This window comes from Ischnura elegans, chromosome 2, assembly GCF_921293095.1.
Source record: "Ischnura elegans chromosome 2, ioIscEleg1.1, whole genome shotgun sequence".
NCBI classification, from domain to species: domain Eukaryota; kingdom Metazoa; phylum Arthropoda; class Insecta; order Odonata; family Coenagrionidae; genus Ischnura; species Ischnura elegans.
Genome location: NC_060247.1, coordinates 93,279,061 through 93,295,585, shown reverse-complemented (window position 1 = coordinate 93,295,585; position 16,525 = coordinate 93,279,061). Strand labels below are relative to the sequence as shown.

Sequence of the window (16,525 nt, the reverse complement as noted above, 5' to 3'; positions counted from 1 at the left end):
TTTCAACCATTGCTTTGATTAGCAAAAGTTAAATGCTGTTCTAAAGAGACACCTAAATTGGAGGAGGAAGTAACGTATAGAATGGGGAGATAATAAATGCAATATGATTTTTCCTTAAGGGCAAAAAAAATGCCAGTAGGCTTTTGGGGATTGAGCAGTTGCCCTTAATCAAACCAATTTTTGACCAAGAGAAGAGCAAAGGTGCCATAACAAGGTTTTTTTTAAAACCATTTTGCACTTAAAAAAGAATGCACGGTATATTTCTAGTCGTACCACTCCATTTAATGAACTATCACAAGTTCTCCAAGTAATGGTATCAACTCACCCAGTGGCATCAACACTCTGAATAAAGAATCTTTGAAAATACTATATCCTGTATTCGATAAAAACCACTAAGGTTAGAACTTAAAACTTCTTCACACCGATCACACACTTTCTTTCACTCATAAAAATTTTGAAACTTCACTTCACAACTCAAAAGTTTTCCGCCACACTTATGATGTAACAATATACAAATCAAGCATTGTATTTGAAGTTCTAATGTCTTGGGGTAAATCGAAACCATGTTCACTGGCACAAGGTAGATGATGTAGAACACAGCCAAAGTAAGATACGAACAACTGCGACTGCACTTTCTGAGGAGAGCTCAACCCAAAGCTCAGTACTGATTCAGACCAGTAATGAGCAGCATATTCTGGTGGAATAAATGATCTGTGGAAAAGATCATGGTGTTCAAACTAGAATTCATGAGCAGACAAAATGATATCCGTTACCAGCAAGTAACACAGCAGTTGCTGGGTGCACTTTTCCATGTGAAATAAACATCAATCATTAGTTTTAAGCAAAAAAAAATTTATCTACAAGGTAAAATTCATTAAAATTTGGCTCCACAAAAGGAGAAGAAACTATGTTCAGCACAAAAAAGTAATAACTATAGACACTACAATAATGACAACACCACACATATCAGTCTTCACCAAATTTCTCAGAAGTAAGAAGAGAGATTTAAACACATACAGAAAAAATACACAAACATATCTTGTGCATAAAAGGCTCACCTAAAGAGTGCCAGAGTGTGAAAGCATTACTGGAATAGGCAACTAGCCCAAAACTCCATGTAGCTTCACTTGTACCACCAACATAAAGGAGATCCGTGGCAGTGGTGAATGGAATGTAAACAACTTGAGGCTTCATAAATGTATATGTACAGAGTGCAAAGAAAACCACGACTCAAAATTGACATCCATTTCAACCCATGCTTGAAATAACTCTGAACACGTGGGCATGAAAATCAAGCAAATGGCATCCCTTGAGAGGGAGAGAGAGCAAAGCAACCACAATTCCCTCTCCAGCTGAATAATGCACCAATCACCTTCTCCTCTTCTTATTTGGTAGCATGTCAACTGAGGAGGTGGTGCCTTCTTCAGAGCCAGTTGGCACACTCGGGCTACTCCTCTCGCCATCACCCTCCATCAATCCTCCAGTTTCTGAATCTTCTGTGAGAGAGAGAAGAAAATGGACAATGTCACACTTTACGAAATAAACCAGGGAGCCCAGCACTTGGACATTTGAATATGTATTCCTAAATACAGTAAAACCCCTTATTTACACTTTTCTAGGGACCCAAGAAAAAAAGTGTAAATTGCGGGAAAATGCAGATCGTGGGAAATAGAGAATTTTCACTTTTATTCATATACTGGCTTTGGAAATGTTAATTTTTTAATTGTTCACTAAGCATTATGCCATAACACTGTTTCCCTCTGAAGCACAGTGTTTTTGCTGGCAGCAAAAATTAAAAAATAATCCTGTTTTGTCTGCAATGAAAACATCTTTTGGGCTGTAACCTTCCAGAACTCTGATATATTCAGATTCTTTCCACTGAGTTGCTGTCTCTATGTTAACATCTTTGCTTTCACCACTCACCATCTTATATACAAGACTGTACCTATTTTTGAATCTGTCCAACCAACCATTATAGATGCCATGGAATCTTCGATTCCCAATCTTGTGGGGAAATACTTTTTTCTCAAGGGCCTTTGGTCCTGTTTACATGATACATTAACATGTACGAGTTAATTTCTGCTTGCATGAATGATTTTTGTGGACAGGAACGGGATATGTATGAATGTAGACAGGGGCAGATCCAGGATTTTTTTCTGGGAGGGGCACTAGAGGGCCTGACAGGCAAAATATCTTGTCTTAATTGAGATTAAAAACAAGATATAACAAAGACTTTACAAAATTCTCTTTATTTTTATATCAAATTTATTCTTATTGAATTAAATGATTGAGCCTCCTTGAGTAATACACAAAACAAAGCGAACATAATGATGACCATCAGGGGCGGATCCAGGATTTATTTCTGGGGGGCACAAGCAATGCCGTATCCAGGATTTTGATCTGGAGTGGGGGGGGGGGGGGCACAATGATACCACGTTCTACAAAACGAACGGAATGATAACCAGACCGTATTAAAAATCTTGCATATTTTTAAGTCTGGGGGGGCACGTGCCCCCCCCCCAATATATCCTCCTATGATAACCGTATTCAAATTTTGTCTCTTTATTTAAGCATCTGGGGGGGCACGTCCCCATCCCCTAAATCCGACTATGAATGCATGAACCAAATTTGAACAGGTTCTATTTTCTGTTCGTGCATATACGCACAAGTTGGGTGAATACACGGTGCATTTTCGTGTTCATAATTTAGACATTAACTTGTACGGGTTAATGTACTATGTAAACAGGCCTTTAGATGACACCATTTGCTGGGACATTTGATGATCTTGCACCTAAAAACTACTCTTTTAAGGCCTGGTTACACGGTGCATTAACCCGTACGGGTTAATGTCTAAATGTATGAACGCGAGAATGAACGGAAAAATTCACCGTGTAACCACCCCAAAATGTACAAATGCATGAACGCGTGAACGGAAAATAGAACCTGTTCTAATTTCGTTCATGCATTCGCACAAGTTGATAACAGAGCCACCTGGTGGGAAACAACACATATAGTTGTCATCTGCAGGGCTATTCCACGGCCGTCTTGGCTATTCAGTAACTCTTTACGCGTATTTGTTCATTTGTACTGCATCGTAAGTGCTTGAATCCTACCACAAACTCACCATTTGCATCTACACTAATATTCGTATAGATTATCCCTGTATGTACGCCGGACATACCAAGTTTAGTATTATGCCGGAACAAAACAATCGATGAGGTTGTCACAGAGTTTTCAACACGACATTTGTGAAATACAACGGCTATCATACGACTTATAGAACACATTTAAACATATTTAATATCATACGAATTAACGACGATTCTACCTTTTATACGTCCGAGGTGGGAATGCGCTGGCCCACCACAAAAATATGACTCACATTACGCAAGTTCATAAATCGACAAGACCTCTAAACCAACATCTTTTCCATCAACAGCAAATATCTTCTTAACTTTATAACCGTCCCGGACAAAAGTAGAACAAAGTATTAAAAATATCTACTCTCATACATAATCTACACTCAGTGAAACAGATGACAGAAAAATGTCTAGTAAACACGGTTTAAAAACAAGATGCGTCTACAAATTTTCAGCCTAAGTATTAACTTTGATAACGGTTTGAAATAAATGGAGTACTATTGAGATATAGCATTAAGCGAGCGATAACGATAAATATTAAATATAAATAAATATTACTGGCACGAAATGAAACAACTTCGGCAACTACAATGAAAACCACTGTTTACACGGCAGCGCAAATATATTACCAGTATGTGAAATTTCCTGGTCCTACAGGAAAAAACGAAAAGGGAATTACTTTCTGGTAGGTATCGTCTGCTTCCTACCTAATGATACTGTTTTCACATTTAAATTTTGCGCACTGTAAAGGGAATAAACAAAAACTAAACGCTTCGCGTTACAAGAAAATGTGTGAAAACTTGTGCGAACGCATGTACCGTGTAACCGCTCATTCATGCTCCTCGTTCACGCAAACGTCCATGAATTCAGACATGCAAACAGACACGCATTCATACATTAACCCGTACGGGTTAATGCACCGTGTAACCAGGCCTTTAGAATTCGTTCTATTTATTCTTACCTGGAATTCTTCGCATATATTCTCTTATTTGATAAATGTCCGCACTGGTTTGCATATTTTACAATGGCATCGCGATTTTTCACCTCGGTATTGAATGTTGAGACTGGGAATCCGAACGGATTGCCAAGTCCCAACATTCGAGTCGCCAGCGTTTGAATCGATGCGGGTTCCGGTGTGGGAATCAACTATCTCTATAATTTTCATTTTCTCGTCAATTAAAAATGTCCGTTTTTCACCTCGAATTTCCATTTTCAAGCCGGATCAATTCTATTTCCCGTACGAGTTGAGGGTAACTCGAGTTGCCGATCGGCAACACACGAGTACCTATACTCCTCGGCGATCAAGTGCGTAGTACAAACTGTCATGGGACTTCATAATTTTTTAAATTTACAATAGTTTGCGGTACACTGCTATTTGAATGGGATAATTCAAGTTTAAATAAGTTTTTTAAAAGTATTTAATTAACCCATAATTGCTACGCAACTGTTGAATGAAGTCAGCGCAAATGATCCCAGATGTCGGTCAAGTTATATAGTTCCGGCATTTATCACGTCTGGTTCCCTTGCAAAATCTCGTATCAAATTATCGACTTCATGATTATTGCCAACATTCCTTCAGGAGTTCTTGCATTATAATTAATACATAGCTCGATTGCTCAATACACCTACTTTCATATCGTGAATCTTTTCGCCGCTGACAGAAAACGAGAGGACGTAGTTCAACTTTCTGACGTTAGTGGCGTTCTGTCCCGCCACATTCAAATTCTTCCCGAAAATAGTTCTCATTCGGTCTTTCTCTCTTAGATTTTTAAATAAAAATGCGCGAAAGGAAGCCAAAAGACAGTTTTAAGGGCTGATATGCGCGATTAATTGTTTTACTACGCAAAAAAATTTTTTTTAGTCGGCACGTCGTGATGCACATGGCGGGAAAACGAAAAAAACACGGCGTAAATACAGGGTTCTATTTACAAAGGAGAGATAGGAAATATGACGGGACCCAGAAAAAAACTTGCAATTTGCGGGAAAACGTAAATTCCGATAACGCAAATACGGGGTTTTACTGTATTTCCAGGTACTACGGGTACACCCATGCCCCATATGGCACAATTTCGATGTAGCGCAAATTCGCTCCTCGGGGAAACATTGCATTGCAGTGTAGCCTAATCAAAACACTTTGAAGTTTAAAAATCAAAAAAACTTTAAATTTCACGCTCTCATGATAAAATGTGAACTTGCGCTAAGTACACACGAAATTGCTACCATTTTACGCATATTAATAGTATTGCTTGCCTCAAATCTTCGTTTTTGTTTATATATTAATCGAAATGCAATGCTGTGCAAGGGCCAAAAGCAGAACTCGTCATTGGGTCCAGATAGCCGGCCTACCGAATTAATTTATCTTGTCTCCCTAAGAGAATGACAATAGTTAATTTAGATCATTAATTAAGCGTGGAGCTAGTGGAAATGAGTTTTTTTTAAGCAATGAGGTTTGAGACATAATTTTTGCCATCATAGGTTATTGGGCAATTGACTTCCAGGTAGAGGGTCTATGCTAAAGCCTTCAAGGTCATCGGTATTCACGGGGGAGAAATGGAGCGGTGGCCGAGTTGCGTATGAATAGCATCAACACATAAAAGGGCCCGCCATAGAGTCTCAAACACAATGGCTTCATTCCCTCCCAGCAGCCTTAGGCCCTCTGGGTCTCGGGAATACAGAGCAGCAGTAGAAGGTGATTTCGATAGAGCCATACACAGTAAAAACCAAGACAACAATTGCAAAAAATAGGAATGCGGGTAGAAAAATCAAGAAAAACCATAAACCTAGAAGAGAATTGAAACAGATCAATTGATTTGAAAATGAAGAGCCTCAAAGCGATATTGCTTGGAAGATTAAACTCTTGATGCCTTATTCTGAATAAAGACAAAGTTAAAACATCAGTGACTTCAGCCGCACCAACTTCAAACAAGCGGTCAACGCATACGGAAAGTTCATTGTGAATCTGTACAAAAAGACGAGGGTGGTAATCGCTCATTAGTGAGACATTTAGTGATAGCTCCGGTTGGTTCCAGAATTTTAAACGGCAAGCAGGTATTTTCAATGCGGCAATATTAGGTGAATTTGCAAGTGTTGATAGTGCAGTCGCCGCAACCTTTTCTGATGAACTCCAAGCTGTGATTGAAAGTGGCTCCTTTCCCCTTAAGTCTTAGTTTTAAGAGTTGACGAGATGATATTGTTTTGGAAAAGAATGCAATCTCGTTCATTCAATATAAGGGAAGGAAAACTGGGTCAGATTTCAAAGCAATTAAAGACAGTTTCATGTAGCTGCTAATGCCTCGGGGGACTTCAAATTAAAGCCAGTTATGATTTATCATTCACAAACTCTGCGAGCCATGAAATGGTATTCAAATTAGAACTAGCCTGTTATTTGGATGAGCGACAAAGGGGCCTGGGTGACACAATAATTGTTTTTAGGTTGATTTAAAAATTCGTAAACTGCCGGCAATGCATTACCAACCCCTGAGATATCAGATGGTAGCCCACCTGCACAACAGGAGGGAATTTCAAAAGCACGTATGAATTTTTTTTACGTGAATAATATTCTTTGAATGCCTGCTTACTATCTTTGAAGATATTTTAAACTTAAAAAGTTTATATGAATAAGGATTTTTAAGGCTATTAATATGAATATATATGGTTTAGAGGAAATTAGATACCCAACACCTATGCTACCAGCAATGCATCCCTATCTTCCCAATGATAAAATGCTCTCATATAACACAAATTCGTATAGTGCAAATACCCCAAGGAACGCATCCCTTGCACTATACGAGGCATGGGTGTATAATTTTCATTATGAATGGGCTGATTCCACTTTTTTGTCAAGACTTTGTTTTTGCCCGTGACAAGATGACCATTTTGCTGTTCTCATAGTTTTTCGAATGCTCTTCTTCACTCTTTCGACCGTAGAAGCTAAACATTTAGTATGCTCAAGGTTGATGAACAATGGAGAAGTGATATGCCTGAAATGAGTTCGTGATGTTATTAACTTACCGTAAAAAGCCATCAGAATTTGTACAGCAAATTGCATTTTGTAAAGTAGGCAATGGATCAAAAAATGGAAAAATGCAAGTCTGCTTATCCATCAAACTGTACCACAATAAAAAATAAAATAAAATTGGTTAAGGAGCCCATACCACTCAATAAATTGGTTGCCTATTTTTACATTCACCTAAGAATTGAATTGTAAGCATGTAAATAATCATTACATTTGGACTGCATACAGGAAGGCAAAAATTAACTTACAAAAAGAGGGAGAGCCAAAATTACTTCCAGCTACAGAGCTTACCTTGTGTTGGTGAGTTCTTGCCACGATTTCTCCTCCCCAAAGTTATGTTAGGCCTGGGTTTATAGAGGTCATCACTACTGTAACGCTGCTGGACACGACTTGATGACCTTGTACCTCTTATTCTTCGAGGGCCCATGGACAAAGACTCATCCTGCCTCCTATGGTCACCATCCTCACTTTGAGAACTGGGTTGGCACACAAAACAACAAAGAAGAGATTTTTTTTAACATGATGACCATTTGATAATCAGAGCTAATGCAAAACAAACGCTACACAGGATGGTCATTACCAAGAGTCCAATTGACATGAAACACGTGGTACATTAATACAGCCCATCAGTTGATACAAAAGGGCAATGCATTCCCAATAAGCAAGCAATGGTTGAAATTGATGCCATTCCATTCTCTCAATTGATTACATTGATATATAATGTTGAAATTAAATTATAACAGTTTGAAAAATATCAACTTGTGAATAACTACTAAGTTGTTATACGATTTTAAAATGTAATGCATATTCAAAATAAAAATTATTCCAGAAGGTTGACCATTGTTCTCAATAAGACAATGCATTTAATTATTTAAACATAAAAATCCATGTCACTGTATTCTCTACGGATCTACACAGCCAAATGAATTGGACAAACGAGGCCAAAATCTTATAGAATATAATCAATAAACGACCTTGAAAGTCTTCACATCACTATGAATCCAAATACATATGTTATTATCTTAATTTTTATAAAGAAAGAAAAATTTGCACTTCATTTTATAGAATATTAATGACCAATAAAATTAGTGAAAGTCACAGTTTATCATAAGAGATACACAGTATACTGTTTCTTCCTCAACCGAAAAGAAAAAAATAGGAACTTGGAAATATTCCTCACCTGCCCAACACAACACCGTCTGACCGAAGGGAATCAGTATCAGCCGCTGAATGGTGGTATCCCTCAGTTTCTGTTGTCATGAGGAGGGACCGGTTTCTACTTTCAGGCTCATAATCTTCTGGCATCAACTCTGAGTCAGCAAGGCTCTCTAAACAAATATTGAGCATAGAGATGAGAAATCATACATGATATATAGGCTTAACATAAGTGCAATTTTACAATGAGATAAGCAACAGAGACTGCTATTAGGGAATGCTATAGGCAAAATATGGCAATATGCCCTTATATGCAACTAAATTTAGATAATTTAGTAAAGTGAACAACTGGAATTGGAAGAATTACTCTTAAAAACTCTCCTCCAGTTAGACAAGAAGGCTTATTCCCACAATAATGACCAAGAGAGAGAAAAATATTTCAGCAAAAACTTTTTTCGAGCTGGTCACCAGTATGAAAGTTGACAGCAGCCAACTTTTCGAGTGCCAAATCATTGCTCATTCCCAAGGAGCCCAAAATGTTGGGTGCCTTCAATTATCATTAATGGTAGCAGGCTCGAAAAAAATGTCTTCCGTATATTATTTGCAGGGAAATTGTTAAATCAAACTAAATATATTTAATGACAAGCACACATATTTTTTAACCTGAACAATCATGCCCAGGCACAAGCTGATTGTAGTGCACAATACATACCTTTACTGATCAGCAGAGCTTTTCTTCCAGCATCACCAGATGCTGTAGAGACATCACTCTCAGGGCTCAGTGGCATTACAAATGCATCAGGGGTGGTGACTCTTCGGAGAGGGCCTCGGACACCCAGCCGACGGGCTACCATTCCCCTTCTCTTCTTTTGGCTTGCACTCTCAGCAATATCATTCAACACAACCACTGGGTTAGTGCAGTCAACAATGGAAGATGAGCAACACCCAGCTCCAAACACAACCGGTTGACGCCCAGCCCCTGACTCTTCAACACTTTCGTCCTCCTCAGACACTTGGTCCGCAGCTAACGAGTCCCGCTCTTCATCTGAATATGTACTGTACTCACCACTATTGTACCGAGGATTAGGTCGCCGGGGGCGCTTGCCACTACCTGCTACTACCTCCTCCTCTCGGGCTGCCACGCCTGAACTGGCATGGGCTGATGACGTTGGCTCAGAGGGAGCTCTGTCCCCTTCACCATCACTCCCTTTTGCATCCTGATTGCTCCTTTCCACCAGAGCCCCAAGACGCCTCAAAACCTCCTCGTCTTCCCTCGACACTTCCACATCCGATAGCTCAACAAAATCTGTGTTGGCAGGGGAGGCATTACTGTCATTCAGCAGCCGCAAGGCTTCTTCTGACTCTCCCACCAGTGGTATGTGTGAGAAATCTCCAGACTCTGCCTCTCGGCTCAGACAGTGCACAAAAGACACGAAGTCCATTGCATTGGCTGATGCCTGCTCCTCTAAAAAGAGCACATCATCCTCCACATCCACCTCTGGTTCCATGGGACTCTCTGGGGCTTCTTTCTTCACGGGTACAACAACTTCACTGGCCCTCCTTTCCATTTCCTTCCTCTCTAACCTCTTCCTCTCCTCCATGATCTTCCTTACCTCATAAATATTTGCTGCAATCTTTGGCTTCTTTACCTTTGGCAATGCAGGTGCATCAACACTGACTGGTGTTTGTAACTGTTCCTTTCCCTCAACATGTTCCTTTGCCTTCACATGCTCCTTAGCCTTAGTATGCTCCTTCTCCTGAGCCCCTTCCTTTGCTTTCCCATGATCCTTTGCCTTGACATGTTCCTTTGTCTTTACATGTTCCTTTGCCTTTACATGTTCCTTAGACTCTGGCAGTTCCTTCACCTGTACTTGTTCCTTTGTTTCTACCTTTTCATTTTTTTGCACCTTCTCTTTCTCCTTTGCCTGCACCTTTTCCTTTCCCTGCACATGCTCCTTTGCATGCACCTGTTCCTTTGCCTGCACTTGTTCCTTCAAATGCTTCTCTTCATTTGCATGCACTTGTTCCTTAGCTTGTACCGGCTCCTTCACCGGTTCCCTATCCTCAACTTGGTCATTGGCCTGCTCTCCTGAGTTTGTTGATGACTGTTCCCTCTCTTCCACACTCACAGGAGGTGTCTCCTGATGCTGCCCACTCTCACCCCCATCCTCGACACTCTCTGAGGTCCCTCCGCCCCCACTACCTTCCCCTCCCTTGGCACCACTCCCACTATGACCTCCCCCTCCATTTGCAGCACTCCCAGACTGTTTGCTGCTTCCGCCATCGCCACTTCCACCCCCTCCTCGGCCTTCCCTCGACCTCTCCCGGTCCCACCTGTGATGCCCATCCCTGCCCTTTTTCTCCCTCTCATAACGGTGGTCGTCTGTTGTTGAGGCCTTCTTCTTGTTGCTACTGCTGGCACTGCCACTCTTGTCTTTTCCACTCCCATCAACCTTCCCATCCTTGTCACCATGACGATGGCTGCTGCTACTACTACCGCTGCGATGGCTATGGTGGTGGTGGCTGCTGTGTCCGCTGCTATGATGCGAGGTCGAGGATGACTTCTCTCCACCACTGCTAGCTTTCTTGCTGCTTCCAGAACTGCTGTTGCCCTTATCCTTCTCCTTGAGTGAAGATGATGACGATGATTGCCCCTGGTGATCTTTCTTCTTTTTCCAGTCGTCCTTGCTCTCGCTGCGTCTGCTGCTACCCTCTGGCCTCTTGCTACTACCACTGCCACCACCACTGCTCCCTCCGGATCCCCCACCACTACTGTGATGATGGTGACGGTGGTGATGGGAGTCCCTCCGCTCTCCCCCTCGCCTCTTGTGATCATCATCTCGGCTCTTGTCCCTTCGTTCATTCCCACTCCCCCCCTCCTTCTTTCTCTTGCTCCTCTCCTCATCCTCCTTCTTCCTGCTTCCCCCCTCTCCCCCCTTACGCCCCTCTGATGAAGACTTTGATATCCCGTTCCTCCCACTCTCGTTCTTTCGCTCCTCGGTCCTCGAAATTTCATTCCGCTTGCTTTCACTCCTAACACTGTCGGTCCTTCCACTCTCACTCCTGGCATTGTCATTCCGCTCATGCTCGTTCCTACTTCCCTCACTCCTCCTCATATCATTCTTCCCCCCTTCATCTAATGATGCATCACCCACTGTGTCCATGGCAGACTTCCCATCTGCTTTTACTTCCCCTCCATACTGCATCAGGCTGTCTTTAACCTCCGAGGATGAAGAGGAGGATGATGACGACGTGATATTGTCCAGCATGTCCGCAGAGTGGGGCAGCATTGGGGTCTTGGGGCCAGCATCACCGCTGGGTTGCTGGGCCTCGACATCGAGACTCTCAAAGGGGGGAGAGGCCTCTTCTTCCTCCTCTTCCTCATCCTCCTCCTCGTCTTCCTCCCCTTTCCTCTCCCCTCTTGGCACCTCCTCATCTTTCACTCTTGGGGTCGATCCCGCCTCCTTAGCAGACTTGCCATCTAGCGATGTCTCATTTCGCTCCAAAACTTCATCCATATCTCCTTCATCACTGTCAAATTTCTCTGGGGATATTGGATCCAAATCAGTAGGGAGTAAGTCCTTGAGACTGACAAACTTCTTTTCTGGCTTTGAATCTCCCAGCCGTGGAATACCATAATGCACACCTATAATACATGAGATAAAAGCAATTAGTTACCACAACACAAAAAACAATTGGGGCATTTTTATGATTTTAGGGAATTCTTCTTAAGGCAAATTCCTGACATAACCTTCCATTCAAATCATAAAAACAACCAGGGATATGGATGCCTAATGTTTGGTGGATGCCATTGAAATGCCATATATATTTTACATTAAAGTAAACATAATAATTTTAGCTTAACACCAAAATACCAAGGTTGGCCATACACCAAGAAGGACCATGTTTTTTTTAAATATTCCTTAATATTTTTTTCACAAAACCACAAGTAAATTCAGGTGACATCACATAAGGCTCCGTTTCAAAGCATGAACGGTCAATTTACAATGACTAATTCTTAAATGAAATTTTTTTTCATGAAAGTGTGTCTATTGTGTGACCTTGCAATTATGCTTAAAGCCACCAAATGCGTCCAACAGATTGTGTATGGTGGGTTGACTTCTAGGTATACCAGTTATCTGTGATGTAAGCAAGTTTAATTTTAAGTTTAATAAGTTTTCAATTTCATTTTTTGCACATTTACATTTTATTTTCTTTCATCAAGGCATTTTCAGTAACTTCTGTTCAGGCTATGGTTCTAGCATGCTGTTCATACTGCTACTACTACAACAGGAGCAGCCAAAACACCTTTCTTCATATTGGAATAGTTTCCAATAAGAAACCTTGCTAAGATTTACTTGTATTGGAGAGGCAAAGTGGCCCTATGCTCAGTATTCACGCATTCATATAGCTCAGTGTATAAACAGCGTTATTAACAGCAATACCTAACATATAAAAAAATATTCGCAAGTAGACATTAATATTTGCCTCTCCGTCAATTTCTTAAATGACTTTTTTTTTTGGTCCATTAGATTGACCCTATCCATGAACTTTACATAAGCTATGATCATCTCTAGACAAAGAATTAGGATCTTTTCTGATTTTTTTGTCTCCTCCTGGACACAGCGTTCCACTGAAATCAAGAGGCCGAACTTGGTAAGTTTGATCATAATCAACCAGACTTCTTGGAAGAATTTTTTTATTATTTTCAAAACCCAAAGCGCTCCTGATGATTTCAAAATGTCTTCCAGTTATTATATTGGCAATGTATGGCACTTCCATATCAGGATCAGAGGACCAATATTCCCTAAAACTTGAAACCAAAGGAGTTGATAACTCATCACAAAATTCTTCCCCAAATACATGCAAAAGGCATTCTACTAATCGGCATTCTTTTAAGTTGGCTGACCATTGTAACGAAGCAGTTGAGAAGCATGGTAGCACCAACACTCATTCAAAAATGTATGAACTACATTGAAAATAAAGAGAATTCACACATCTTGCTGCTCTCAGTACCAAACTACAGTAAAAAGAAGAGAATCTCTCAACCAGCAGAGGCAATTGCATTACATGGAGGTCTGTACAGTACTGAATCAAAACACAACAAGGTGATGAATAAGAGTCAAGGACCCTTAACACCCCACACAAGTGGAAGGAGAGGTCTTACCTTGGAAGGAAAGGACGACCAGTGCCGGCAAAGCAATATGTTGTGCGTTTTTTTCAGAGGCTTTATTTTCCCCATTACAAACCTATTATGTTGTTTGGTCATATGTATCTTTGCCGAGCTATGTCACAGTACATCAAAGAGTGAGTGAGGAAGAAGAAATTCCAAATTCATTGCCTACCTTGTAGATGGAGACCATAGCCACAACCTCGAGGGTCTCTACCCCCTCAAATTAGCAAATTTATTTGGGGATAAGTTCAGAAAAGCTTGTGGTGTTGATGAACTGGTCACTCTTCTTGTTCAACAAAGTCAACTTAAAATGAAAGAAATGGGGGAATCTTTCCGAACTACCGCCGAAGATATTAATGTGTTTTTGGGGGTGAATTTAGTGATGAGTCATCAAGTGGTTCCAAGTTTTAGGGACTATTGGTCCTCTGATCCTGACATGCAAGTGCCGTATATTGCCAATATAATGTCTCAAAGGAGTTTAGAAATCATCGGAACGCTTTGCATTTTGAAAATAATTAAGAAATGCTTGTAGGGGTGGAGTGCTGCAGAAGGGTTGTACCACGGAGGATAGTTGGCGTCAGCGGCATCCTGTCAGTTTAGCATATGTAAATTTTCACCAGGTGCAATGTCTGGTAGATCTATCTACACCACGAAATAACACATGGCATAGAAAGCATAAGGCATTTTCCCATCTGCCAGGGAACAGAACATGTACGAATGCATGAACCAAATTAGAACAGGTTCTATTTTCTGTGCATGCATTCGCACAAGTTGGGTGGTTACACGGTGCATTTTAGCGTTCATTCTTGCTGGTTACAAGGTGCTTTTGGCATTCATTCTCGTGGTCATACATTTAGGCATTAACCTGTATGGGTTAATGTATCATGTAACCAGGCCTTAACACTGCATGCAAGCATCAGTCGGAATACTGGAAACAATACTTATAACAATAAGTTGGAACACAGCAAGCAACATATTACTTCCAACCTTCACAAATTGACATTAATTGCTAATGCATCATGAACATATCCATGCCTTTATGTGTAAATAATTTTTGAAGCAAACAAGGCTAAATACGAACCACTTGCAGCATCATTGCTTCTTTTAGGCTTTTCCAGTCCAAGGAACCCATACACAACATCTTCTACCTTGGGGAAGAAAACGGTGTACATTTTTGGATTCACCACTTGATCAACTATTCTTTCCACCCCAATATCTAAAAACCCCGACCTGGAATGGAAACATAATAATTAAAAATCACTTCCAGATGAAATTCTTCATCACTGGATAATTACACTTACTCATGAATATGTTTTCTTAAACTGTCACGCAGCTGGTTTTTATTTAAGTCAGGCTTCCATTCTTGGGTGGACAGAAAACTTGAAACTGATCCTTCCACTCTCTGCCTTAAATTCTGGTAGGCAGGCTATCATGAAAAATTACAATCACATCACAAAAACAATTCACATACAAGACAATACTGCAATATCAATGGTCTAAATCTAAACAAAGCTTCCCTTCTGACAAAATGTATAACAAATTATCAATTAATATGCCACTCACAAAAGAATAGAAGTATGCATAACCTAAAAATTAAAAACCATGAGGACATGCCTACTATTTGCACAAGTATAATAGACGCCTAAATAAATGAATCGTACTAAGTACTTATACAAGGTTGTTTTGAGTGCTATAAGTCAAAACAGAATTAAGTATTTAATAGTGATTATAATGCGCATACAGAATGGAAATTTCCCTCAAATGTACTTCCCAATATTAGTCCGTCTATCCCGAAGATACAAAATTCATCCACAGCAAAAATGAAGAAAAATCTAAAACCTACAGGATATAAACAAGTAGGGTTCAAAATCCTTGGTAAACCAATCAATATAGGAAATATAGTATTTAAAAAAATATAAATTACCATTTTCGAACAAGTTATTTAATTTATTTGCTTCATCATACTAAAACATGAAATCCACTCGGTGCCGCTACTAGGATCATAACTTGGGAGGATTTAAAACATTTACGACAGATGAGTTCATTAGTTATTTCACTCTCTTTCATCATTTAACCTTTCGAATCTTTTTTTAACTTTTAATCCTGACTAAATCGTGTTCACTTCATTATTTTGCTCAAAAAGATACTGTCGCTCAGGGAATAATGATACGTATAGCACGCATAGGGATAGGAAACTTTGCTTCTAAAATTGAGAAGCCTCAGAAATGACTTTAAACTGATTTTGTACCTACTAAATACATAGTGCCAGGTATCTATGAATTTTTTGTCCTGTAACTCCAATTACTCCCACCCTTAGAAAGGCTAGAGCAATGAAATAGTAATAAGATAGATCTTGCTTAGAGATTTAAATGAACCAAATAAATTCATACCATTATAAGTAATGAAGATGAGGAAACTATTTAGATATTTGATAATTTCCCCAACTCGGCCCATAAAGTAAGACTGGTAAGACTTTGCAAAAAGTTAATAAGGCATTGAATAATTAATCAATTGACACATTCGATGAATCCGTAACCAAAAGCTTGACCATGATCGAATCAAGTATGGGATTATTGAATTACTTTCTTCCTTGAAGTCTGCGAAAATTGGCATTTCGATAAAGGTATACTTTTACCCCAAATTCCTACATCTATGACAAAAATGAAGAATAGAATACTTAAAATTTGTTTCTTACCTTAGTATCAACATCTGCTATGCATTCCTTTCTAAACTGATCAAAAATACCATTGGATTTCAATTGGCAAACTATTTTATCAATCAGTCCCGGATCACCAGGAGGTAACTGCAGCATCGAAACATCCATATTTTTCGTGCACAGAAGCCAACAGGACTATCAATATCTGCTATAGTCCAGAGAAGATTTAAAGTATGAAGAAGAATATATCCTTAAACTACAGCGAGGGCAATTTCACGACAAGTGTGAACAATATACATTTTCCTGAACCCGAATATGACCACAACCACTTCGAAATCTCTGAAGCGACGAATAATGAGAATAACAGGAACGGAACTCAAATATCG

The 16,525-nt window shown here is 39.9% G+C and overlaps 1 protein-coding gene across 2 annotated transcripts; it reads right to left on the bottom strand.

Moving 5' to 3' along the window:
• Positions 1-260: 260 nt before the first annotated feature.
• Positions 261-16,523, bottom strand: LOC124154178 (biorientation of chromosomes in cell division protein 1-like 1). 2 transcript variants are annotated; one of them, XR_006863856.1, is made up of 8 exons: positions 16,179-16,523; positions 14,785-14,909; positions 14,565-14,713; positions 9,023-11,956; positions 8,336-8,483; positions 7,447-7,631; positions 1,059-1,496; positions 261-711 (listed from the first exon to the last, which is right to left on the bottom strand). XR_006863856.1 is itself a non-coding variant. In XM_046527743.1 (7 exons), the coding sequence occupies exons 1-7, from the start codon at positions 16,305-16,307 to the stop codon at positions 1,369-1,371; spliced, it is 3,798 nt and encodes a 1,265-aa protein (XP_046383699.1). In that variant the 5' UTR covers positions 16,308-16,523; the 3' UTR covers positions 261-1,368. The 2 variants fall into 2 exon arrangements, 1 of the variants encoding a protein (XP_046383699.1); XM_046527743.1 differs by having other exon boundaries at positions 261-1,496.
• Positions 16,524-16,525: the final 2 nt, after the last annotated feature.